This window comes from Garra rufa, chromosome 3 (assembly GCF_049309525.1).
Source record: "Garra rufa chromosome 3, GarRuf1.0, whole genome shotgun sequence".
NCBI classification, from domain to species: Eukaryota; Metazoa; Chordata; class Actinopteri; order Cypriniformes; family Cyprinidae; genus Garra; species Garra rufa.
This window is the reverse complement of record NC_133363.1, coordinates 59,407,815-59,433,588: the sequence shown is the minus strand read 5'-3', so window position 1 is coordinate 59,433,588 and position 25,774 is coordinate 59,407,815. Positions and strand designations below refer to the sequence as shown.

General features: G+C 35.1%; 2 protein-coding genes across 3 annotated transcripts in view; both read left to right on the top strand.

Moving 5' to 3' along the window:
• Positions 1-496: 496 nt before the first annotated feature.
• On the top strand, positions 497-17,752 carry zfand6 (zinc finger, AN1-type domain 6). Of its 2 annotated transcripts, none has more exons than XM_073837400.1 (7): positions 497-625; positions 5,525-5,684; positions 7,811-7,880; positions 11,537-11,643; positions 15,899-16,030; positions 16,234-16,308; positions 17,395-17,752. In XM_073837400.1, exons 2-7 carry the CDS (start codon positions 5,534-5,536, stop codon positions 17,541-17,543), a joined length of 684 nt encoding a protein of 227 aa, XP_073693501.1. In that variant the 5' UTR covers positions 497-625; positions 5,525-5,533; the 3' UTR covers positions 17,544-17,752. The 2 variants fall into 2 exon arrangements, with proteins under 2 accessions (XP_073693501.1, XP_073693502.1); XM_073837401.1 differs by lacking the exon at positions 497-625 and adding an exon at positions 1,331-1,393.
• A 3,767-nt stretch (positions 17,753-21,519) lies between these two features.
• Positions 21,520-25,774, top strand: part of fah (fumarylacetoacetate hydrolase (fumarylacetoacetase)) — a 36,462-nt gene continuing 32,207 nt past the window's right edge. The window contains exons 1-4 of the mRNA XM_073837399.1: positions 21,520-21,688; positions 22,108-22,218; positions 22,296-22,417; positions 23,084-23,133. Coding sequence (XP_073693500.1) covers positions 21,524-21,688; positions 22,108-22,218; positions 22,296-22,417; positions 23,084-23,133 — 448 coding nt within the window. The 5' untranslated portion in view covers positions 21,520-21,523. The remainder of the gene's footprint in view (positions 21,689-22,107; positions 22,219-22,295; positions 22,418-23,083; positions 23,134-25,774) is intronic.

Genomic DNA, 25,774 nt, shown 5'->3' with positions numbered 1-25,774 from the left:
CTATATGTAAACATTTCTATGTGAAATATCTTATTCAGGTACGTGCTAAATAAACAATAACATGCATTTTGTATGGTTGGTATACAAATATTGTTACAATAAATTACATTTTTTGTCTGTAAATCATGAAAAAAAATGTATGATAGCCAGAATAAATAATAGTAAATAAGCAGGAAACACTAATGTAAACACTAATGTGTGTGTTTTAGTGCCAGCATAATTCAACAAAAGTAAAGAAATAAGTCTTTTTTTGTTTTTATAAGTCAAATTATGTTTTTATAAACAACCAGTCCAAAAACGATAGCACAGTTTCATCTGGAATATCATAGAAAAAATATATAAAATATAATAAAAATATAAAAATAACTATGTAAGACGATGACATGGCACAGTCTATACCGCAAAAACGTCACCGCCGGAAAACTATGAAGTCCCTTCGTGACGTCACCGACTCGGTTAAAGTGGGGGCTGGAGTGTCAAAACTAACAAACAGGCTGTTACTTGGTGGGGGAAGGGAAGCTGGCCAACGCCGAAAACACTTCGCAAACATTTTAATAGTTCAAGACAATCAAGCAAACTCTTTCAACCCAGCGACATCGATAAATTAGTCGTCAGGAGTGCGGAGGTGAGTTTATATGCGGCCGTTATCAATTGAATCAGTGAAACAGCTGCGGCGTTTGTGATCTGTTAGCCAACTTGACATGAGCAAAACCTGTTGTTGTATTCAGTCGAGTAGCAAAAGCTACCTAACAATTAAGTTTTGGAGTGTTTGTACGAAAACAAATAACTGTTCGTTTGGAAAACGGCTAGCTTTGTTAATAGCAGGCTAATGGCGATATTGTTAGTTGGAAAAGTAAACAGTGGTGAAAGAGTAACTAGTACGTTGTCTGTTTGTTGATTTGTGCTGTACTGGCTTTTTAGCTGTTGACTAGAAACCATATGTCCACTTCTAAAACTTCAGTTTTATCTTTAGGGAAGTGTGTGATGTTAATACAGTACATACTTTTAAAAAATTCGGGTATATTGTGAAAAGCCATTGCAAATAATTAATTCTTCAACGAACACTGGTGATTCATCTTTTATATTTAAACAAACAAAAAAAATGTGATGATGCTTAAACGTGTCATATCTTCAATTGGCTAATGAATCGTTCATTTAAATAAATCGTTTTCTAAAACGAACTGTTCAAATGAGCCGATTCGCTAAAGTGATTCAAACTGTAATGTTCGTGGGCGTGGTTTACTGGACGCAGCCAATAGCGCTTCAGTGGGCGTGTACGTAAGCCGTTCCATTATTACTCAATGTGTTTTACGATGTCCAGCATTCATTTAAACAGCTAGCGACTTTACATAGAAGATAAACAGAGAGGTGCTCACTATAAACCATTAACCAGGTAAGAACGGCAAACGTATGTATGTATAGGCGACATATTACAATGGAATTTGCTTTTAGTCGGTGTTGTCATTGTTATTATATGATTACTTAAACAAAGGACAGTGTAAGTAGTGCAAGTTAAATCTGGAAACCTGATTATCTTAGTGCTCGGATCCAACTGCTACAAGATCTAGCATTAAAAACAAAACGAACTCATTGTGGTTTACTGTAGAGTACTGTGGGTTTACTTATCTGTTTCTTTGTCTTTGTCAGTGACACCAATAACTAGTTACCCTTACATGACACTGGCGTTAGCTTAGATGACTAGAGTATTTGTATTGTGTGAAGATGTGGTCTGGTTATGTATTAAGGGAACATTTAACACTTCTACCACACAAGCACTTCTTTATCTTTATCCCATATATTCCCTATAAGTTAACAACATCATCAACCCTAACTGCAATGTCATATAAAGCACTAAACCAGTTCCATTTCCAAATGGTTTTAGAATCTGCTAATAAAACAAATGGGATAAAAGTAATAATTTTTGCTGCTTTTTCCCAAAAGGCAGATTTTTTTCTTAAAATGACTTTAAAAACTGACATTTGAGGTGAAAAGATCACACCATATATGAAGTGTGTTGAATAATGACACTGCAGCAGTGAATTGCATCATGCATTCAATTAAAAAAAAAACTATTGTCATGTAGTCACATTTGCTTCTGAAAGGGTTTGAGTAATCCAGTTACAAAGAAATTTGAACCTGGCTTAAATTGAATGTGATTGGATCACCTGAGACAGATGTCAGCTCCCAGGTGTGAATGAGAGAAGCATCCACTTCCCCATTCCTTCTGTAAAGTATAAGTCTGATCATTTGAAGTGTGGGACAAATTAATACTCAAGTTTAGCAGTTTGTTAGTTTTGAACCTTAACCTTGTATTTATGCTTGCCTTAAACAACTAGCGGTGTTTAGTGTACTTTCCTCTATCTTTGCTCTATATTTTGACTTGGCAGTTTTCTGCTGTTTATTTTTAAATACCTGGGAAACTATATTTTGCTTTCCTCCATCATGTAGGAGATCATCAGCTTGGGATTTATCGCAAATCCAAGTCCCTTTCTTTCAGAAAAGTGATTCCCCCCCCTCCTGAAATTACCACCACTTCTTTTTTTTTTTATTCAGACAAACTTCCGCAGATCTCAAAATGAATAATTATTCATATTTCATAATGTTGTGATGCTTAATTTTACCTGTATTGAAAAAATTAGATTTTTTATTAGAAAAATTAGTGTTAGTTATCGATCAGCCTGGTGCATTATTATCTCGAATGCTTTTATGATTATTTATTGGTTCATTTGCCGAATATACCAAATAAAGTTAATTTAATTAAAGGAGTGGTTACTTTCAGAACAAAAATTTACAGATAATGTAGTCACCCTCTTGTCATCCAATATGTTCATGTCTTTCTTTCTTCAGTTGTAAAGAAATGGTGTTTTTTTGAGAAACATTTCAGGATTTCTCTCCATATAATGGATGTCTATGGTGCCCCTGAGTTTGAACTTCCAAAATACAGTTTAAATGCAGCTTCAAAGGGCTCTAAATGATCCCAGCTGAGAAAAAAGGGTCTTATCTAGAGAACAATTGGTTATTTTCTAAAAACATTTACAATTTATACATTTTAATCTCAAATGCGTGTCTTGCTGAGCTAGACAAGACAAGCATTTGATGTTAAAAAGTATATAAATTGTAATTTTTAGAAAATAACCAATATTTTTTGCTAGATAAGACCCTTCTTTCCTTGGCTGTGATTGTTTAGAGCCCTTTAAAGCTGCATTTTGGAAGTTCAAAATCGGGCGCACCATAAAAGTCCATTATATGGAGAGAAATCCTGAAATGTTTTACTTAAAAAAACAATTTCCTTACGACTGAAGAAAGAAAGAGTACACTAGGTGAGTACACTATCTGTAAATTTTTGTTCTGAAAGTGAACTACTCTAATTATTTTCCTGGTGTTATTTTTGGGTCCATTAGTGGCTTTTGTCAAGGTGTTCTCTAATGGTCATGGTGTTCTTGGTCTTTTTTGGCTAGTGTTCTCATCTTCAGTGATCCTGTTTCTTATAGCTGGAAAGATACTGAGTGTCTTTATCTGACCTGTTCTATGTCTGATTTAGTGCCAGAGCCTGTCACAGGGCAACACATGTGAGAACAGCGGCTTAGTGTACACTAGCCAGTGTAGTTTTGCCATTTGATTAGTAACTTTTAGTAACCCGTTTGAAAGTTAAAGGAGTCGTTCACCATAGAACTCCATTATATGGAGAGAAATCCTGAAGTGTTTTTCTCAAAAACCACCATTTCTTTACGACTGAAGAAAGAAAGACATGAATTTCTTGGATGACAAAAGGGTGAGTACATTATCTGTACATTTTTGTTCTGAAAGTGAACTACTCCTTTAATTTAAAGCTGTTGTTTGGCTTAAACATTGACTGAAAGCACTGATGCCTTGAAGCATTGTTTGGATTTACTCTTTGGAGCATTTGTGTAATGATAGTCAACTTGGATGCACAACTTGTGATCTGAAGGTGAATCAACAGTGCTCTTCTCCACCCCTTATTAACTGCTGTGTGTGCACTTAGATGGGTGAATTGTAAAGCACAAACTTCAAGTGTGGCTCACCTGTTACCATACTTGGCCTACTCTTCACTGTTGTTACTCACAACCGTGTCATTTTTGTGGGTTTAGATGTAACTTTTTGTAACTAAATTTTAAAATGCAAAAAAAGTCAGTATTTGTACCTGGTATATTATAATTATTCACTTTCTATAGTACTATTAATAATAATTTTGTTAAAATTTATATTTAATAATCATGTTCTAAGTCTGTTCTTGTCTGTCTTTGTGTCTAGCTTGTCTGTCTGTCGCTCTGTCTGTTCTATCTTTCATTTGTTCTTTGTCTGTCTGTTTGTTATTCGTTCTTTGTCTGATTGTCGTTCTGTCTATCGTTCTGTCCTTCTAATGTTGTCTCGTTCGTTCTGTCTGTCATTCTGTTTGTCTATCGTTCTGTCCATCTAACGTTGTTGTGTTCTGTCTGTCCATCTGTGTATTATTCTGTCTGTTCTGTTGTTCAATTTATCCATCTTTATCTATCTATCGTTCTGTCTGCCGTTCCATCTATCCATCATTTTATCTTTGTTCCATCTGTCCATATATCATGTCTTTTGATCTATCTATGTGCCATTTTATCTTTCTATCTCTCTTTCTATCCAGTTTTCTATTTTTCTGTCTGTCTGCATTAAATCTGTCTGTCATTCCAACTATGCATTATCCATGTTGTCTGTCTGTTTTTTTTTTTTTTTTTTTTTTTTTTTTTTTTTTTTTTTTAAAGAGTGTTCACCCAAAAAATTCGGTCGTTTAATTACTCATGTCTTTCCAAACCCATAAAACTATGCTTGTTCTTGTGAACTTGCATTGAAGACTGTCCTGGAAGAGAAGAAATATTTGAATAAATGAATATTCTTTGCGCACAAAGTATGCTCATAGCTTCATAACATTACGATTAAACATCTGATGTCTCATGGACTTTTTAATGCATCCTTACTACTTTCTGGGACTTAAACCTGGTTGTTTTCAGAGTCTGAAAGCCCTCGGATTTCATCAGAAATATCTTTATTTGTATTACGGATTTAGAACGACATGAGGGTGAATAATTAATGAAAAAATCTTTCATTCTTTTTGGGTGAACTATTTCTTTAAAGGTATAATTGCTCTTTTCTGCCATCTTTCAGCACATCAAGGACATTGCTTATAGAGTATGAAAGTGAGACAGCCACACAGGTAGCCTGAGAGCCAGACCGTATACAGACAGGTGCAGAGAGACAGTTAGAACATGTCAGAGGAAGATCAGATAAGTGTCTTATTCACTCAAACATCTGCACAAAGCCTAATTCAGCCGTACACTCAGTATTCAGAACACATATCGTAGACTCGGAGCTCTTTTAAGGTGAATCAGACCACTGGTTTCTCATGCATACGTTTAGATCTTGTTTAGTCCCTGCAGTTGAGTTGTGGATCATGATGTCAAAGTAGCAATTACTCATTGGTAAAGGCACATAGTATGTGACTTTGTAATTGTGATCTCTTTGTTTGTTCTGTCCACAGGAGAGGGATATGGCCCAGGAGACCAATCAGACCCAAGTGCCTTTGCTCTGTTCTAATGGTTGTGGGTTTTATGGAAATCCTCGTAATAACGGCATGTGCTCAGTCTGCTACAAAGACTCCTTACAGCGGCAGAACAACAGTGGCAGGTCTAGCGATCCAGGTGAGTAAGATATATTACAGAAAGAACCACAGTAAGTACTACTTTACAGTCAAAATTCAACAGTATTTGATCACATCAGGCGATGGTGTTGATTGGTTCTTAATCTCAACCCAAAATGCTGTGCATGGACTTATTTTAATGAGACATTTTTTAGTTGGCTTTGTGAATGGGTTGCAAAAGTAAGGAAGATTTGTGATGTCAAATTAAAAGAGAAAATGGAGGAAGCTATTTTCATGAGAGACTGTAAAGTCTTGTTTGAAAAAAAGAACAGCATTTATTTAAATTCTTTTATAACATTATAAATGTTTTCCTGTCACTTTCGATCAATTTAATACATCCTTGCTGAGTAAAGGTGTTAATTTCTTAAAATAAATAGTCTTATTGATTCAAAGCCCCCCCCCCCCATTTATGTTTCGTACAATGTTGCAATGTAGCACCACTGGAAACTTGTCAGATTGTTCTTATACCTAGTGTGGACACAGTCGCGTTATACTTCATAACGCTATATACAGTGTACACCCCTCACATTTCAGCTACCATTTTAGTATCTTAACGTAGTCTCAAGGGGCAATACTCTAGAAATTAAACTATATTTTATGGATATATTTTAGAGTAGTCAATGTGCACCTTATAGCATTAGACTGTCCTCTGAAAATAACTCTACATCCATTATTGTCAAAATAGCTGGCAACAAAAGTGAGTACACCCTAAGTGATAACAGCAGTATATTGTTTAACCATGCAAAGCCACATGTCCTATTCATCATGTTTATGTTTTTGTCTGCTTGACTGAAGCATACAAAGTTATGTATCTTGCTTTAAGTACAATTCTCTCATACTGACCACTGGATGTTCAACATGGCATCTCATGGCAAAGAACTCTCTGAGGATTTGAGAATTAGAATCGTTTCTCTCCACAAAGATGGCCAAGGCTATTAGACGTTCAGTAACACCCTAAACCGAGTTACACTACAGTGGTCAGGGTCATACAGAGGTTTTCCAAGCCTTGCAAGGGTCGATCAACAAAGTTGAGCACTCGTTCTGTGCGTCAGGTGCAGAACCTGGCTTCAAAAACAGATGCATGAGTGCTGCCAGCTTTGCTTCAAAGGTTGCAGAAGTAGAAGGTCAGCTTGTCAGTGCTCAGACCATACACCGCACACTGCAGCAAGTTGGTTTGCATAGGCGCATCCCAGAAGGAAGCCTCATCTGAAGCCGGCTCGCAAGAAAGCCCACAGTTTGCTAAAGACATCCTGCCCAAGAGCATGAATTACTGGAACCATGTCCTGTGGTCTGATGAGGCTATAAGATAAAATTGTTTGGCTCAGATGGTGTCCAGCTTGTGTGACAATGCCCTGGTGAGGAGTACCAAGTACCAAGTGTCTTGCCTACAGTCAAGCATGGTGGTGGTAGCATCATGGTCTGGGGCTGCATTAGTGCTGCTGGTACTGGGGAGCTGCAGGTTATTGAGGGAAACATGGACTCCATTATGTACTGTACATTCTGAAGCAGAACATGATGCCTTCCCTCTAGAAACTAGGCCAAACAGCAGTTTTTCAATATGATAATGATCCCAAACACACCACCAAGATGACAACTGCCTTGCTGAGGAAGGTGAAGATGTTGGGGTGGCCAAGTATGTCTCCAGACCTGAACCCTGTTAAGCACCTGTGGGGCATCCTCAAGCGTAAGTTGGAGAAACACCATGTGTCTAACGTCCAGCAGCTCCGTGAGGAATGGAAGAGGATCCCAGCAACAACCTGTGCAGCTCTGGTCAAATCTGAATGATTAAGGCAGTGCCAGATAACAATGGTGCTAACACAATGTATTGACACTTTGGATAAGCTCATTAAGGGTGTACTACTCACTTTTGTTGCCAACTATTTTGACAATAATGGCTGTATGTTGAATACTTTTCAGGGGACAATAAATCTATGTTGCTATACAAGCTGCACGTCCAAGTTTAATTTCTGTAGTATTGTCCCCTGAGGAGATGTACTAAAGTAGCTGCTGAAATGTGAGGGGGTGTATTCACTTTTGTGTCATACTGTATATCAGCTTCTGAAGAATAAGGAGAACTTAATATGGAAGTGTTGACATGTTGGGTTTCCTGCTTTTCATTGCCTGCAGTGTCTTCCAGCATTAGCAGTAAAGCAGAATCTATGACTGTACAATCGACGTCACAGCATGAACAAAACAGGTACAACATCTTCCTCTTCACCACCCTTCTGTCATTTCTCATAAAAGTTGCTTAAAGCATTGCAATTGCGTAAGATGTAGTTTATTTGTGCAACTCTTATTTCAAAAGGGCAAGAACAAGCCCCTTTCTTGTTGAAGTATAAACCTGGTTTAGGAGTGGTATGACTGTACATACGGTAGAAATGTGTCAACTCTGCCATTTATATAACAATGGATAAATTTGTATTGTTTTCAGTGGGCAGTTCTACTGTCATGATTCGTGTTAAATTCAGGTACTACATATTACATAATGTCAAGCTGTTTTTGCACTGATGGCAGACTTATTAATTTATAAATGGTGTTATTTTTTTCATCCAAGTTTGACTAGTACTACTGTTTATTATTAATGTTTTAAATGAGTTTCTTTTAGATTTTGCATATTCATTTTAATTTTAGATAGTTTTAGTCTTTTTTTTTTTTTAGTTTCTTTAAATGCTTATATCCACCTTTTCCTCTCAACAAAATAAGCCTATGGGTGAGATTTCCAGTTCATTATCTGGTATAGGGCTATAACAGGAAGTAGGGGTGTGCGATATGATGATTTTTGATCGTGGAAGATTAAAATGTCTCCACGATCTGCTTTTGAATAAATATCATAGTATTGTGCTACAGTGTGCCTCCATCTCAATATATTGTACAACACGACATGCATTCACTCACAGGACACTGCACTTCATATTCGCAATCACAAAAGTACATTATTCGCTTGTGCTTCAAAGCCTTGCCAGTAAAATAATGTTGTTTCATCCGCGTGCTGTTCTGGCATGCACTTCATGAGCATGTAAACCTAAAGCACATGCGCTAAAAAGCCTGTCAAACAGTGCCTGATTACTGGACTATGCTGTCTTTGCCATCTGATTCACTAATACTGTCAAAAACAGGCAAGGATTACATATAAACACAGTCAGTTATGTCTAAAGTGAACAGTTAAGTTAGTCTGTATATTAGATGCATGCAGCTCTTAAAGGAACAGAACTAAACATGATGCTGATTGTCATTTAAAGGGACAGTTATAGTGTTTTATTGTTATATTTGTTAATTCAATTTCCTGAATGCTACTGATAAATACACCTCCAGTACCTGAAAATTGAGTTCTGTGTGTTTTATTTGAATATTACGTGTATTTGTAACATGTAGCTTATCTTTGTTCTTATTGTTTAATAACAAAGATAAAATAATGACAAAGATATTTTATCTTTGTCCACTTTGGCCTATCTGCAATATTTTTATTTTATTTTATATTTTGTTACTTTTGTAAGTTTTTGGTTTTAAAATGGGGAAATTAGTTTGGCTGTACTGCTGCTCAGACATAGCCTGGAAAAATCCAGACCCTAATCTATTAAGATTAAGGGTCTGGCATCGAGCAATGAAAAGAGCCTAACTCGAGGGGCGGCACCAAGCATGCAATTGAAACTCTCACTGCACGCAATTGGATAACGCCACGACCAATCACAACAATACACGGTGTGACGTATCCAGAGCGACGGTGAACATATGTGACCCTGGACCACAAAACCAGTCTTAAGTCGCTGGGGTATATTTGTAGCAATAGCCAAAAATACATTGTATGGGTCAAAATTATTGATTTTTCTTTTATGCCAAAAAGCATTAAGAAGTTAAGTAAAGATCATGTTCCGTGAAGATTTTTTGTAAAATTCCTACTATAAATATATCAAAATGTAATTTTTGATTAGTATTATGCATTGTTAAGATCTTAATTTGGAAAACTTTAAAGGTGATTTTCTCAGTATTTAGATTTTTTTGCACCCTCAGATTCCAGATTTTCAAATAGATGTATCTCGGGCCAAATATTGTCCTATCCCAACAAACCATATATCAATAAAAAGCTTATTTATTGAGCTTTCATATTATGTATACATCTCAGTTTTGTAAAATTTTACCTTATGACTGGTTTTGTGGTCCAGGGTCACATATAAGAGTGGATTTCAATGTTATGACAAACAATGTGACAAGATTAATAACTATTAATTACGACAGCCGAATCAACCTCATAAAACAATTAGGTCCGATCAAACTATTCATTAACTATCAACTAATATGTGGATGGACACTAGCGTTTCATTCAGCAGCAAGACATATCGTCCTGTTCAAGTTAGGCTATTGTATTACTATTGAATAGTTCAGTTTTTCGATACAGTAAGTTTACCAAGTGACTCTTACCATTTGTAAATTAGATGGACCTCATCCACCACAATCCCGATCAGGTTGTCCCGGTAGACCTTGTTCGATAACATTTATCGCCACTTCTTTTTTAACAGCCAGGACTCGAGACTGCCGAATGCTATCTGGCATTGCCCGCTTCAGATCTGTTCCTCTTCGTGGTCACCCCATACGCTTAACTACCAGCGGAGCTAACTGATAGATTAAACTCTTGCCGTATCCAGTCGGCAAAACAGCAAAAACGTCCTTCTTGCAAAGGAACGATTCGAGCACGGTTTTCTGTTCCTCTTTTAAATGAAAAGCCAAGTCTAACTCGGTCATTGTAGCGGCCGAAGCCGTTTCAAACAACTGGTTTTCATCTGTAGCCATCTTTCAATGTTTACTAAATGATTCCGGACATCGCAGCGAAGTCGTCATCAGCTTACATCAGATACACCGATTTGATTGGTTCCCAGAACTGCTTACGTATTGCAGTAATGTGCATCATTGCTCGATACCAGAGTGTCTTGCAGAGACAATTCAAATTGTGCTCTCGCGAGACCTCTGGATTTCCAGGGTAGCTCAGACAACTTGTAAAATAGTCAAATTAACATGACAAAGAATTGTGATAAAATCGTGATGTTTCTGAAAAAAAAAAAAAAACTTTGACATTTTTGCCACATCGCCCTCCCCAACAAGAAGAATAACACTGTAAAACTGTTTGCCCTACAAACCAGTGTGTTCATAATTAAGATAACATTGTGTCTAAACCGGACGCGTCGCGCCGCAACAGCTAAAGTCTGTCTACACTGGACGCGACCAAGCGACCGTTGCAAATCATTTAAACTTTGTGTGAGCACGTCATAAATAGAACGCGTCGGGGATTTGCCGTGTCGCGCCAGGCCGCATCCAGTGTAGACAGCATAATGGGTTCTATTGTATTTTGTGGCGCCGCGCCACTCTCGTCCGGTGTAGACACGGAGTAATGCATTAAAATAATATGGTAAGATGCTGCAAAATGAGCTGTTTTGTACAGCTAAAAATAGCTGGATGCCTGACCCATGAAACTTACAAATGGCCACGTGTGTTCTTATGGGGGAAAAAAAGGGTGGATAGTTTTTATTTATTTAATTTCAGCTTAAATTATTTTAGTACTTTGTTAAACTAATTAAAAACGAGAAGTGTTTCCTTGGCAGCTAGCTAAAATAATGTTACTTTTTTTATGGAAAACTCATTAGTTCTAGTTTTTTTTTTTTTTTTTTTGGTTTATCCACACATTGGCACTACAGAATGGTTATTAAATATAGAAACCGTTTCTTATTTAATTTCCAGCAGTGATATAAATTACTCATACTTTGATATAAGGTTTTGGTCATTACAGCCACTTCCAAGTTATACACAACAGGTATGTATTGTCACTTATATATAACAGCAATCTTTTCTCATCATCTTCTCCAGTCAGTGTTTCTCATCGCCATCGCCATCACCATCACCAACACCAGCAGCAGCAGTTACACATAAAGATGGTGCTTCAGCAGCAGCTCAATCAGGCCTGAAAACACCAGGTACTTTCCCTTTTTCACTTTGACCCATTTATTATGTCCTCCCCCACTCCAAAACCAGACACTGAGCAGATTACCATGACACAGAAAGAGACAAATGCTCTGCCAAACTCTAAAGAAACAGCCAGACATCATCTTTCAAATGCATTTGATTGTTTGCTTTGAGACGAGGCCAATAAGTGCTCAAAGTTCACTTGTTACATTTGATTAAAAGCCCTGTTTTCTTCTTTTTACATTTGCATGTCTACTGATTTTACTGATTATTAGGCTTTTGTTTGTTGATTAGGTAGAATTTCTTATTAGATAGATTAAAAGAAAAAGGTTATTAAGTAAATGTTGATTGAAGACTTTTTAGTGATGTGTATTTATTTGTACAATCTATGCTATGATTCAAAAGTTCAGGGTTAGTATGTTTTGTTTAAAGAATTTAATACTTTTGTTCAGCAAGGATGTTAAATTGACTTTTTTTTGTTACAAAAGATTTCTATTTTGAGTAAATTCTGTTCTTTGTAACTTTATTCACCAAAGAATCCTGAAAAAGGGTGTCACAGATATATATATATATATATATATATAAGCACAACTGTTTTCAACAAGACTGAAGTAATTATGCTGAAAATTCAGATTTGCATCATAGGAATAAATTACATTTTAAAAAAATGCTTATTTAAAATTGTAATATTTCATAATATGTTTGTACTGTATTTTTTTGTTTAAATAAATGCAGACCTGGTGAGCAGAAAGTGCTTCTTTCACAAAAAACCTTTGAATGGTAGTTTTCATTTTTATATAAATGTTTCGCATTTGTCAATAACCTTGTTTATTTGTTTTTCTACTTGGTTGGTTAACAAAAGTGTTAACCTTCCAAAACAAAACAGCCTAGTTAATGAATAATGCACATTTTCTGGTTTTAAATAATTAGTGCATCACAAGCAAAAATTAGGGCAAAAACTAAAACTTAAAGCTGTTAAGACTTAACCCTGCTTCTAGTGTATAGTATGCAAATTAATTTGAGTTTATGGACCTGTTGTGTTGATTCTTTAGGATATCTAACTGTGTTTGAATGAACGTGTAACACTAAAGACTGAAAGAAATGATGCTGAAAATTCAGATTTGCATCACAGGAATAAATTACATTATTAAAATATAGACAAATAGAAAATGGTTAATTTAAATCGTAATAATATTTCAGTATTACTATATTTACTGTATTTTCGTAATAAATAAATGCAGCCTTGTGAGCAGTAAGCAGAAATTACTTAAAAAAATCCTACTGATCCAAAACTTTTCAATGGTTTTATATATATTTTAATACAGTGCCTTGCAAAAGTATTCATACCCCTTCATTTTTTTTCACGTTTTGTTGCAGCATTATGTTAAACTTTTTTTCCACATCAATCTACATCTCATGCACCATAATGACAAAGCACAAAACAGGTTTGTAACAACTTTGCAAATTCATTAGAAATAAAAAAACTGAAAAGATCTAGTTGCATAAGTATTCATACCCTTTTCTGGGACACTCAATTTAGCTCAGGAGCATTCATATTGCTTCTAGATGTTACTGCACTTCGAGTGGAGTTAAACTGTGGCAAATTCATTTAAATGAGTATGATTTAGAAAGGCACACACCTCTCAGAAAAAGGTCTAACAGCTGAAAATGCTTATTAGAGCAAAAAGCAAGTCCTGAGGTCAAGATAACTGCCTGTAGAGCTCAGTGACAGACTTGCATTAAGGCAATGATCTAGGGAAGAGTTAGAAAAAAATATGCTGCATTGAAGGTTCACAGAAGCATTATCCATAATGGAAGACGACTGGAACAACTAGGACTCTAGAAAATGTCTGCCAGCCCCCATCCAAGCTGACAGAGCTTGAGAGGTGAAAAGGTGAGGCAAAGAATGGCAGATAATTGCCAAATGCAGATGTGCAAAGCTTGTCACATCATACCCGAAAAGACTTGAGGCTGTAGAGGTGCTTCAACTATGTACTGAGTTAAAGGATAACTATTGGCAAAATGCAACCTGGGCTGTCTTTTTTTTTTTTTTTTTTTCTGTAAACGAGACAAACTTGCATCTAAAAGCATAATTACGACAAACGTGCCTTTTTTTTTTTTTTTTTTTTTTTTTTCGTTTTGTGGTCAATGGCCGGTGAATGGGAAAACTAGGGGCATAAATTTGAGTGCATCAAAATCGATATTTTTACAAGACTAAGAAGGCTCGACACACCGTGAAACTTTGCTCGAAGTATCGCCTGGGTCTCTACACATGAACTCGAGCATTGAGAACATTGTTTGTGTACAGTCGTGGCCAAAACTTATGAGAATTACATAAGCAGCAACTTTTCCAATTTCCAATATTTAAGTTTTTATAATAGCAATTTGCATATACTCCAGAATGTTATGAAGAGTGATCAGATGAATTGCGTAGTCCTTCTTTGCCATGAAAATTAACTTAATCCCGAAAAAAACTTTCCACTGCATTAAGAAGGCTTCAGGGCGTCCAAGAACGTCCAGCAAGCGCCAGGATCGTCTCCTAAAGAGGATTGAGCTGCGGGATCGGAGTGCCACCAGTGCAGAGCTTGCTCAGGAATGGCAGCAGGCAGGTGTGAGCGCTTCTGCACGCACAGTGAGGCCAAGACTTTTGGAAGATGGCCTGGTGTCAAGAAGGGCAGCAAAGAAGTCACTTCTCTCCAAAAAAAACATCAGGGACAGATTGATCTTCTGCAAAAAGTATGGCGAATGGACTGCTGAGGACTGGGGCAAAGTCATATTCTCCGATGAAGCCTCTTTCCGATTGTTTGGGGCATCTGGAAAAAGGCTTGTCCGGAGAAGAAAAGGTGAGCGCTACCATCAGTCCTGTGTCATGCCAACAGTAAAGCATCCTGAGACCATTCATGTGTGGGGTTGCTTCTCATCCAAGGGAGTGGGCTCACTCACAATTTTGCCCAAAAACACAGCCATGAATAAAGAATGGTACCAAAACACCCTCCAACAGCAACTTCTTCCAACAATCCAACAACAGTTTGGTGAAGAACAATGCATTTTCCAGCGCGATGGAGCACCGTGCCAATAAGCGAAAGTGATAACTAAGTGGCTCGGGGACCAAAACGTTGATATTTTGGGTCCATGGCCTGGAAACTCCCCAAATCTTAAAACTTGTGGTCAATCCTCAAGAGGCGGGTGGACAAAGAAAAACCCACTAATTCTGACAAACTCCAGGAAGTGATTTTGAATGAATGGGTTGCTATCAGTCAGGATCTGTCCCAGAAGATGATTGAGAGCATGCCCAGTCGAATTGCAGAGGTCCTGAAAAAGAAGGGCCAACACTGCACATACTGACTCTTTGCATAAATGTCATTTAATTGTCGATAAAAGCCTTTGAAACGTATGAAGTGCTTGTAATTATATTTTTAGTACATCACAGAAACAACTGAAACAAAGATCTAAAAGCAGTTTAGCAGCAAACTTTGTGAAAACTAATATTTGTGTCATTCTCAACTTTTGGCCACGACTGTACACAGAGTTTAAAGAAATGTTTTGAACAACTCACTTTCACTGTTTGAGTTTCCGCTCACGGCCGTCTTGCCAGTCAAGAGGTGTCGATCTCCGAATGCGAGAATGGATGGCTCCTAAAGCTATCCATTGACTACAAAACAAAATCATGGTCAATCTCAAAAACGGCTCGTTTGTCGTAATTATGCTTTTAGATATATGTTTGTCTCGTTTACAGTAAAAAAAAAAAAAAAAAAAGCAGCCCAGGTTGCATTTTGGCAATAGTTATCCTTTAAGGGTATGAATGCTTATGCAATGTACTTATTTCAGGGTTTTATTTTTAATAAATTTGTAAAATTTGCAAATCTGGTTTTTGCTTTGTCATTATATATGTATGGAGTGTCAATTGATGTGGGGAAAAACTAATTTAAAGCAGTTTAACAATGCTGCAACAAAACAAAATGTGAAAAAAATGGTGTATGAATACTTTTGCAAGGCACTGTATATAACCATCAATAATCATGTCTAGTTTTTTCTATTTGGTTGGTTAACAAAAGTGTTAACCTTCCAAAACAAAACAGCCTAGTTAATGAATAATGCACATTTTCTGGTTTTAAAAAATTATAGTGCATCACAAACAAACATTAGGGCAAAAAATCTAAGGCTTAAAGCTGTTGCTAAACCTGTTTCTAGTGTAAAGTGTGCAATTGAGTTTATTGACCTGTCGTGTTGATTCTTTAGGATAACTGACTGTGTTTGTTTGTACAGAAGAAGTATCATGCAGAAAATCGGCGAGAAACATTCAGGCGTCCGCGTCAGGTAACTCATCAACGGAGGATTGCATAACGCGAGGAAAGAGGAAGCTAGATGAAACTTGTCAACCCATAGATAGAGTTTCTGGTGAGTATCAGGATCAGAAAGTGCATCTGTGCTTCATGTCTCCCACATTTTCTTCAGCATGTTTTGATCAATAATGTCTGAGGGAAAGGTTTCAGGCTCAAAGCCGGATGCCGACCAAGATCTTTTGATTTTCAGAATCTCATTTAAATGTTCTTTATGTTAGCAGCATTTTAAAATCTTTGACACCTGTGTTAAACTCTCAGCCTCAGACGTACCAGAGCAATCCAGACCCAAGAAAAACCGCTGCTTTTGTTGCCGCAAGAAAGTTGGGCTCACTGGTATGTAAAAACATTTGCAATGCATTACTATATACATATACAGTTCAAGTCAAATGTTTTCTTGCACCTTGCATGAGTCCCTTGTTTGTCCTGAACAGTTAAACTGCCTGCTGTTCTTCAGAAAAGTCCTTCAGGTCCAACAAATTCTGTGGTTTTTCTGCATTTTTGTTTATTTAACCCTTTCCAACAATGAGATTCATATGCAACTATTACAAAAAGGTTTAAACACTCACTGATGCTCCAGAAGGAAAGACAAAGCATTAAGAGCCAGGGGGTGAAAACATTAGGAATTTGAACATTAGGGTAAAACTTATTTTGTCTTCTGGGAAACATGTAAGTAGCTTCTGAAGGCCAGTATTAAATGAAGCAAAAATATAATATTTAGGCAAAATAAGAAAAATGGGCACATTCTATTCAAAAGTTTTCACCCCTGGCTCTTAATGCATTGTTTCCTTCTGAAGCATCAGCAAGTGTTTGAACCTTCTGTGATAGTTGCATACGAGTCCCTCAGTGTGAAAAGATGGATCTTAGTCAATGTCATAGTCATTGTTGGAAAGGGTTCAAATACACAATGCTGAAAAACCTAAAAATTTGTGGGACTTTTCTGAAGAACAGCAGGCAGTTTAACTGTTCAGGGCAAACAAGGGACTCATGAACAACTATCACTAAACAAACAAAAAAACACAGCTGTGGATCATTCAGGTAACAACACTGTATTAAAAATCAAGTGTATGTAAACTTTTGAACAGGGTTATTTTTATAAATTCAACTATTATTGTCTCGTTCAGACTATATGTAAACGTCTTTTATGGCAAATATCATTTTCAGATCAGAACTAAATAAAAAATAACATGCATTTTGTATGATCCCTCTTATTTTGATAAAATAATTAATGTTTTACAGATTCTGCAAGGTGTATGTATACTTGACTTCAATTGTGTATATATATATACACATATAATGAAACTTTGCATGCAACAGGTTAGATTCTAACACCTGACCACTGGCGTTTATGTTGCATGACATTTTTCTGCCTGCAGATCTTGAGTATATTGAGCTAATTTAGGTTTTGTTTCTATATGAAAGGTTTCGACTGCCGGTGCGGACAGTTGTTTTGCAGCATTCACCGATACTCAGACGTTCACAACTGTAGCTTTGATTACAAGGCTGATGCAGCTGAGAAAATAAGGAAGGAAAACCCTCTTGTCGTCGGGGAGAAAATCAAAAAGATTTGACCTGAAGATTGCAAAGATGTTTTATACCCTCTTTTCCTTGAAACCTTGAATTGTGCATGCTACAATGAAACACATACGCAAATTTGTTTTGTCCCTTTGTTTCATTTTTACCTCTCAAATTTATTTACTTACAAAATACTGTGGTATGTACACCGCTAAATATTTATATGATTACTAATTTAATTTGCATTAATAAATGGTGTTTTCGATTGAGTTGACTGTGCATTTCTGGTGAAGAACAAAGCGTGCGTGATAAAACCATTGCCAGAATGTCTTATTTTAGTTGTTTTCAATAACAATTGTAAGCAAGAAAATGACTTTATTTACCTAATATAAAAAAGATGAGGTTTTATTATCGATTACTGTATTTGCTTCTTCATGGTTTAAAAAACATTAAGAGGTTTATAAGTCATTTCAAATATACTAATTATTACATTTTGCGACCTCGGTCTCCGGTTTAACAGGTTTTTTGCACTTCATTACAGACTGTGATTTACATTATTCTTATAGTTCATTTATTAGAGTGAGTGAAAGTTGCGAGTGGTTTTATTTATGATTGTGTATTCACTGCGTTCATGTTCAATAAAGTTTTACACATCACACTGTAATAAGCGCTCCAAGTATACAGTCTCCCTAGTTTGTTTAAAAACATTATATGTCTGTATATATTATAAATTTTAATTAATCATCAGATTAAAGACAACACAAAGGCAAATCCTGCTTTTTAGTTTTACCTGCAATGTTGTCTAAAGGTACAAGTCAAGTACAAGTGGTTAAAGTATGATTGCATATTTGGTTGCTGACAGGATGTTGAACAATCATTACAGTATCTGTGATATCACTGAGTAGCAACAGTACATTTGTCAAATGTAGATTATGAAACTTTTTAAAGAAAGACAAACCCATAGTACACAAAAAGCTAAAGTCCTCTGCAAAATATTTTAGTTTGAATGCTTAATTATGATTTTCACACTGTTTAACCCTGATGCATATTTATTAACCATAAAACCATAATGTTGAAGGATGGGAACAAAATGTGTGTATATATATATATATATATATATATATATATATATATATATATATATATATATATAATAATGAAAGCATTCATTATGAGATAAGGTGTTTATTCAATGTTGTCTGTAAAAAAAAAAAAAGTCTTTGTGTTCTGAAAATGTTAGCTAATTTATAGTTACAAAATAGTAACATTTGTTATTAGGTTATAACACTAAAAAGGTTTCTAAAAATTATATTCCTACACTCTTAAAAATAAAGGTGCTTTAAGAGGTTCTTCACAGCGATGCCACAGAAGAACCATTTTTGATTCCACAAAGAACCATTCAGTCAAAGGTTCTTTAAAGAACCATCTCTTTCTTACGTTTTTATAATCTGAAGAACCTTCTCTTGCCATGAAGAACCTTTTGTGAAACCGAAAGGTTCTGCAGATGTTAAAGGTTCTTTATGCAACCATTTGGACAAAAAAGTTCTTCTGTGGCATTATGAAGCACCTTTGTTTTAAGAGAGTAGTAGAGCACGAACTGATTAACAGTGACGTGAACCACTGAATGGAGTAAACTGCAGAAAATTGTGAAATATTTACATATTTATTTTTACAATTCTTGCCCTGCAGTCACTGTAAATTATCAAAAATACATTGTATGGGCCGAATAGTTTTTTTTTTTTTTTATGCCAAATTCATTAGGATGTTAAAGATCATGTTCCATGAAGATATTTTTTGGAAATTCCCTACCATAAATATATCAAAACTTAATTTTTGATTCGTAATATGCATTGCTAAGAACTTCATTTGGACAACTTTAAAGACAATTTTCTCAATATTTGAGTTTTTTGCACCCTCAGATTTAAGAGTATCTCGGCCAAATATTGTCCTATCCTAACAAACCATACATCAATGGAAAGCTTATTTATTCATATTTTTTTCCCCTTATGACTGGTAATCAGATTTCTTTTTTCTAGTAAAATAACACATTACACACATTTTTCATTTACTGCGCTACTTTTTGTTTCCTTTATGTATTTAATCTCATTTTATTAACCAATGTCTTTGCTGCTGAACTTTGATCCAATTCAACCATACTAATAAGCAAAAATTACTTTAGATTAACTAACATCTGTGCTTCATTTTTGTCACTGCTGAAGAGTGTTGAACTTCCTTTACCTACAGTTCTACTGTACAGATGTTTATTTACTTTCCTTCAGCCTTAGGCTTATTCATTTCGCTTTTTAATGTGAAAGGGCTTTTACATTTGCTAAACTAAACTAATTTTTTATATTACTAACAAACAAGCAAGCCCTGCCCAGAATTAAAAAGTAACTCAAAAGTAGTGTAATGTATTACTTTTAAAAGTAACTTTCCCCAACATTGTTGATATATGATACAATTTGTAATAATTCTTGCCTTGCATGTGTAGTAAATGATCTTTTGCATATTACAGAATTTGTATGATTTTCACACTATGCTTAGCAACAGTGTTGCCAACTCGGGCCATTTTATACTGCTGCAGCGAGTTGTTTTTCATGTCCGCGGGTTGAAACGACCTCAAAAATGTCATATTTAGCCTTTGGAATGCAAATTTTACCAGAGAAAACCCACCAAAAAATGTGTATTTTCCCCCCTGGAATGCTATTTTTACCGGGGGACCGCCCTCGAAACACGATTGGGCTAGTTTTGAGTAGCAATTGGGCCGGTTTTGTTGTGAAAACCTGGCAACCCTTCTTAGCAATGGCTTGTAATTGTAAACCTAAAAGTAACATTTTTATCATATTAGGAATTGATAAAATTTAATAAATAGAATATCCATTTTGTACGGAATATACAGTGCCTTGCAAAAGTATTCATACCCCTTCATTTTTTTTCCACGTTTTGTTGCAGAATTATGTTAAACTGCTTTAAATTATTTTTTCCCCACATCAATTTACACTCCATACACCACAATAATGACAAAGCAAAAACCAGATTTGCTTTTTTTAGAAATTTATTAAAAATAAAACACTGAAATAAGTACATTGCGTAAGTATTCATACCCTTAACTCAGTACATAGTTGAAGCACCTTTACAGCCTCAAGTTTTTTTGAGTATGATGTGACGAGCTTTGCACATCTGCATTTGGCAATTATCTGCCATTCTTTGCCTCACCTTTTCACCTCTCAAGCTCTGTCAGCTTGGATGGGGGCTGGCAGACATTTTCTAGAGTCCTAGTTGTTCCAATCGTCTTCCATTATGGAGAATGGAGGCTACATGCTTCTGTGAACCTTCAAATCCAGCAGATTTTTTTCTGAACTCTTCCCTAGATCATTGCCTTAACGCAAGTCTGTCACTGAACTCTACAGGCAGTTATCTTGACCTCAGGACTTGGTCTTTGCTCTGATATGCATTTTCAGCTGTTAGACCTTTTTCTGAGAGGTGTGTGCTTTTCTAAATCATACTCATTCAAATGAATTTGCCACTCGAAGTGCAGTAACATCTAGAAGCAATATGCTCCTGAGCTAAATTTCGAGTGTCCCAGAAAAGAGTATGAATACTTATGCAACGGGATCTTTTCAGTTTTGTTTATTTCTAATAAATTTGCAAAGTTGTTACAAACCTGTTTTGTGCTTTGTCATTATGGAGTAAGAGATGTAGATTGATGTGGGAAAAGAAGTAATTTAAAGCAGTTTAACATAATGCTGCAACAAAACTAAATGTGAAAAAATGAAGGGGTATGAATAACTTTTGCAAGGCACTGTATGTTTCGTTAGGCAATGCTTTAATCAGGTTGTCACACTAAAAACGTTCCTAGAACATTAGGAATTAGTTCAAATAATGGGAACCATACTCTTCGATCGGGAAGCGTTCTGTGGTTGGCAGTTTTCTGCTGAGTCACATCGAGTAGAAGAAGTGTACTTGACGTAGGGAGGATAGAAGGGGGCGTCTCTGATTGGCTCTCCGTTTCGACACGTGGGGCGGTAACTTTCATATGTCTCAAGTGCACATCTGGAAGGGGTTACTCGCGCTGCTGTTTACTCTGAGAAGTATTTCAGAGTACGACTTCAACTTCAAAATGTCTTTCGTCAAAATGGAAGAGAAAAGTGACTTTTCTTATCACAATTTGCCTTACGGAGTTTTCTCCACGCCGGATAATGTGAGTATACGGTTTATTCATTCTTGGGAATCACAGTGTTACCAGTCTGGTTGAACTGAATTACTAAAGTCTTATTTAATAAAAGCGTGTTTAGCTTTATAAAATTAGCAAATGATGTTACTCAGAATAGTATTACTTACACTGCAATTGTGTGTGGACACAAAGTTTCAAAGGTCAAAATGCACATCTGAAAATCTGCACTCTGAGTCTAAAGTAAACCTTTATTGTCAACAAAGCTTTATTGGCTTGATTGTCAGCATTTGCAATGTTGCAAAAGCACGTTTAGTATTTAAAGTATTATCATTTCTGACACTGAGCATTTGAAGTCTGTTAGAGCATCTATAAACATTCTGGAGAACATTATGATGGGTTTTTGTGAAATTCATGCAAATATTCTAACTTATATTTGGATATAACAGCCCAGGCACAGAATTGGCATTGCCATTGGAGACCAGATCTTGGATCTTAGTGTTATCAAGCATCTTTTCAATGGACCGGCTCTTGGACCCCATCAGGATGTTTTTGAACAGGTGAGCTTTATCAATGTAGTTTTGTATTAAATATGATAAATTCTAATGCATCCTTATGCTTTTCTTCTTCTTCAAAGCCCACTCTCAATGCTTTTATGGCTCTGGGTTATGATGCTTGGAGGGAAGCAAGAAAGTGCCTCCAGATGCTTCTGGCTGCAAACGAGTCCACGCTGCGTGATGACGTCAGTTTACGAAGCCGGTAAGCGTCCCTCCCATAATATGGGTATTTTAATTTGTTAGTGTACTTCTTACTGCTTAATAGTAAGTATGCACTTAATGCAACATTTTAAAAAGTAGCATGCAATTATGCATTCATAATTTATTTATCACATATTATTAATATTTATTTAATATTAATTTATTTAACCCCCTGTGCATCAAAAAATAATATATCCATGTCTGAAAACTGTCATAAAAATACCAAACATTCATTAATTTTCAGAATTGTAACCCTTTAAATGCTGGTTTGATTGCATAATGCCTCAAGTGTTTTTTTTTTTTTTTATGAAAAATTAAAAATAATAGTAATTTTTTAGAATTTTTTCTTTGCTTATTAGATTCTTGGGTGTGTCAGTGAAGAACAACAACATTATTTTTGAGGCATTTATATTTTTATGTTGTGTTAGATTAAAAAAAAAAGTAAATGCCAAATTTGAAAAGATAGCAGAGTCTAGTAAAAAATGGTAAATATGTTAAGTTTGAAGCCTTGCTGATAGAATGAATGCCTATTAGCAAATATTGCATCATTTTATAGTCAAATGGACCTGGGTTAAGAAATTTTTAATGGGTTTCAATGTGGACATTTTTTACCTGAGTATGAGTATTTTTTTGTACGGAGGGTAAAATTTGATTTTTTGATTTCCAGGGCATTTGTTCAGCAGAGTTCTGCAGTGATGCATCTCCCAGCTGAGATCGGTAAGTGTGACGGTCAAAACAGATGTCCTTAAACTCCTATATATCGTGCACAACTCATGTTTCATATTTTCAGTATAAAATTAATATTAACATGAAATGTCTTTTGCAACCATTGTACTTCTATTATCTGATATATTTCAGAATAAAACCTAGAACTTTTATCTATAAGTACTTTATTGGTTAATGAAAAGTGCATACATAGCAGAATTATTTATTGTGGGATAGAGTTGAAAAGTGTGTTAATACATTTTGATTAGAGATTATAAAGACAAACATTTTTTTCCTCTGGAAGAACATGCACTCATGAATAATACATAATCAACACTTTATGATGTTGATTTTAAGCATTCATTGTGGTCTGAATTTGACCAGCTTCAATAACTGTCCTATAGAAGGCAGAACTCATGGTTCTGTTCCATAATGATCACTAGAGTGCACTGTTCACTAACAATAGCTGTCAGAGCATTCAGAAACCCTCTCTCATGGTATGAAAGATTAAAGCCTTCTGTTTTTTGTGCAGTATAGGAATTACAGGTATTGATGTTTTCATTTTTTTTTTTAACTACAACCCTTTTTCTCTAGTAGGGTTGCACCGATTTAAATAAAACATGTTTCTATATTGCATAGACAGCCAACTTTTATTAAAACCTCATTTTGTTAGTAGTGAATTATCCCACTAATTTACGCAGTTACTTCAGCATTCATTTATCTGTTTATTCATGTTTAATACTCTTGTAAGGATTTTAAGATTAAAGAAAATTTCCCGCTGATTTACATTGTTGATTCAGAATATAAGCGATAATGAAATCATCATTTTATTTGAATTCTGAATTCTTGTATGGTCTTTCTTGCACTATTTTAGCTTCTACACTAATAGTCAAAAGTTTGTGAACATTAGGATTTTTAATGTTTTTTTTAAAGAAGTCTCTTCTGCTCACCAAGCTTGCATTTATTTGATCCAATATACAGCAAAACAGAATATTTTTATGATTTGGAATAGCTGTTTTCTATTTGAATATATTTTAAAATGTAATTTATTTCTGTGATCAAAGCAACATTTTCAGCATCATTACTCTAGTCTTCAGTGTCACTTGATCCTTCAGGAATGATTCTAATATGCTGATTTGCTGTTCAAGACATATTTTTTTATTCGCATCAATATTTAAAACAGTTGAGTATATTTTTAAAAAGATCAGCATTTATCTGAAAAAAAAAAAGCTTTTGTAACATTTTACACTACACCATTTAAAAGTTTGGAGTCAGAAGGCAATTCTAAAAATAAAACCTTTTATTTAGCAAGAATGCTTAAAATTGATAAAGTGTTGATAAAGACATTTATAATGTTACTCATTTCTATTTCAGATAAATGTTCTATTTCAGATAAATGCTGTTTTTCTGAAAACCTGAAAAAATTCTACTCAGCTGTTTTCAACATAGTAATAATAATACATGTTTTTTTAAGCAGCAAATCAGAATATTAGAATGATTTCTGAAGGATTGTGTGACTGGAGTGATGCAAAAAAATAGCTTTGAAATCACAGAAATTTCAAAAGATATTTAAATAGAAAATAGTTAAAATCTTTCAAAATTGTACAGCTTTTGCTGTACTTCGGATCAAATAAATGCAGGCTTTGTGAGCAGAAGAGACTTCTTTAAAAAACATTACAAATCTTCTTTTTTAAAAACGTTTGACTTGTTTTGTGCTTACCAAGGCTGGATTTATTTAATAAAAAAAATAAAAAATAAAATAAAATAAAAAATAAAATAATGTGAAATATTATAAATAAATGTTTTCTATTTGAATGTCTTTTAAAATGCCATATATTTACAGCGTCATTACTCTAGGCTTCCTTGTCACATGATCCTTCAGAATTCATTCTAGTATGATGGTTTGCTGCTCAGTTATTATTGAGAAATAAAGGGTGCAAAATTGAAAAAAATAAAACCTTGTACTCAGACAAAGGAAACTACATTTATGTATCTTATATGTGACCCTGGACCACAAAACCAGTCTTAAGTCGCTGGGGTATATTTGTAGCAATAGCCAAAAATACATTGTATGGGTCAAAATGATCGATTTTTCTTTAATGCCAAAAATCATTAGGAAATTAAGTAAAGATCATGTTCCATGAAGATTTTTTGTAAAATTCCTACTGCAAACATATCAAAATGTAATTTTTGATTAGTAATATGCATTGTTAAGAACTTAATTTGGAGAACTTTAAAGGTGATTTTCTCAGTATTTTGATTTTTTTGCACCCTCAGATTCCAGATTTTCAAATAGATGTATCTCAGCCAAATATTGTCCTATCCTAACAAACCATACATCAGTAGAAAGCTTATTTATTGAGCTTTCATATGATATATACATCTCAGTTTTGTAAAATTTAACCTTATGACTGGTTTTGTGGTCCAGGGTCACATATGTACTAAGCTACTGAGCTATGCTTTGACACAACCTCCCAACTTTTCTCTTTTTTTTTTTTTTTTAAATGTGCTTTTTAACTCGCACTATATAATATAATTTTAACTTAATGCTTTTAACATTTCAAAACATTCTCATGTTAGTAGACAATTACACTGTTACATGTGACCAACAATTCAACAACAAATATAAAATATCATAATGAAATATTCATCT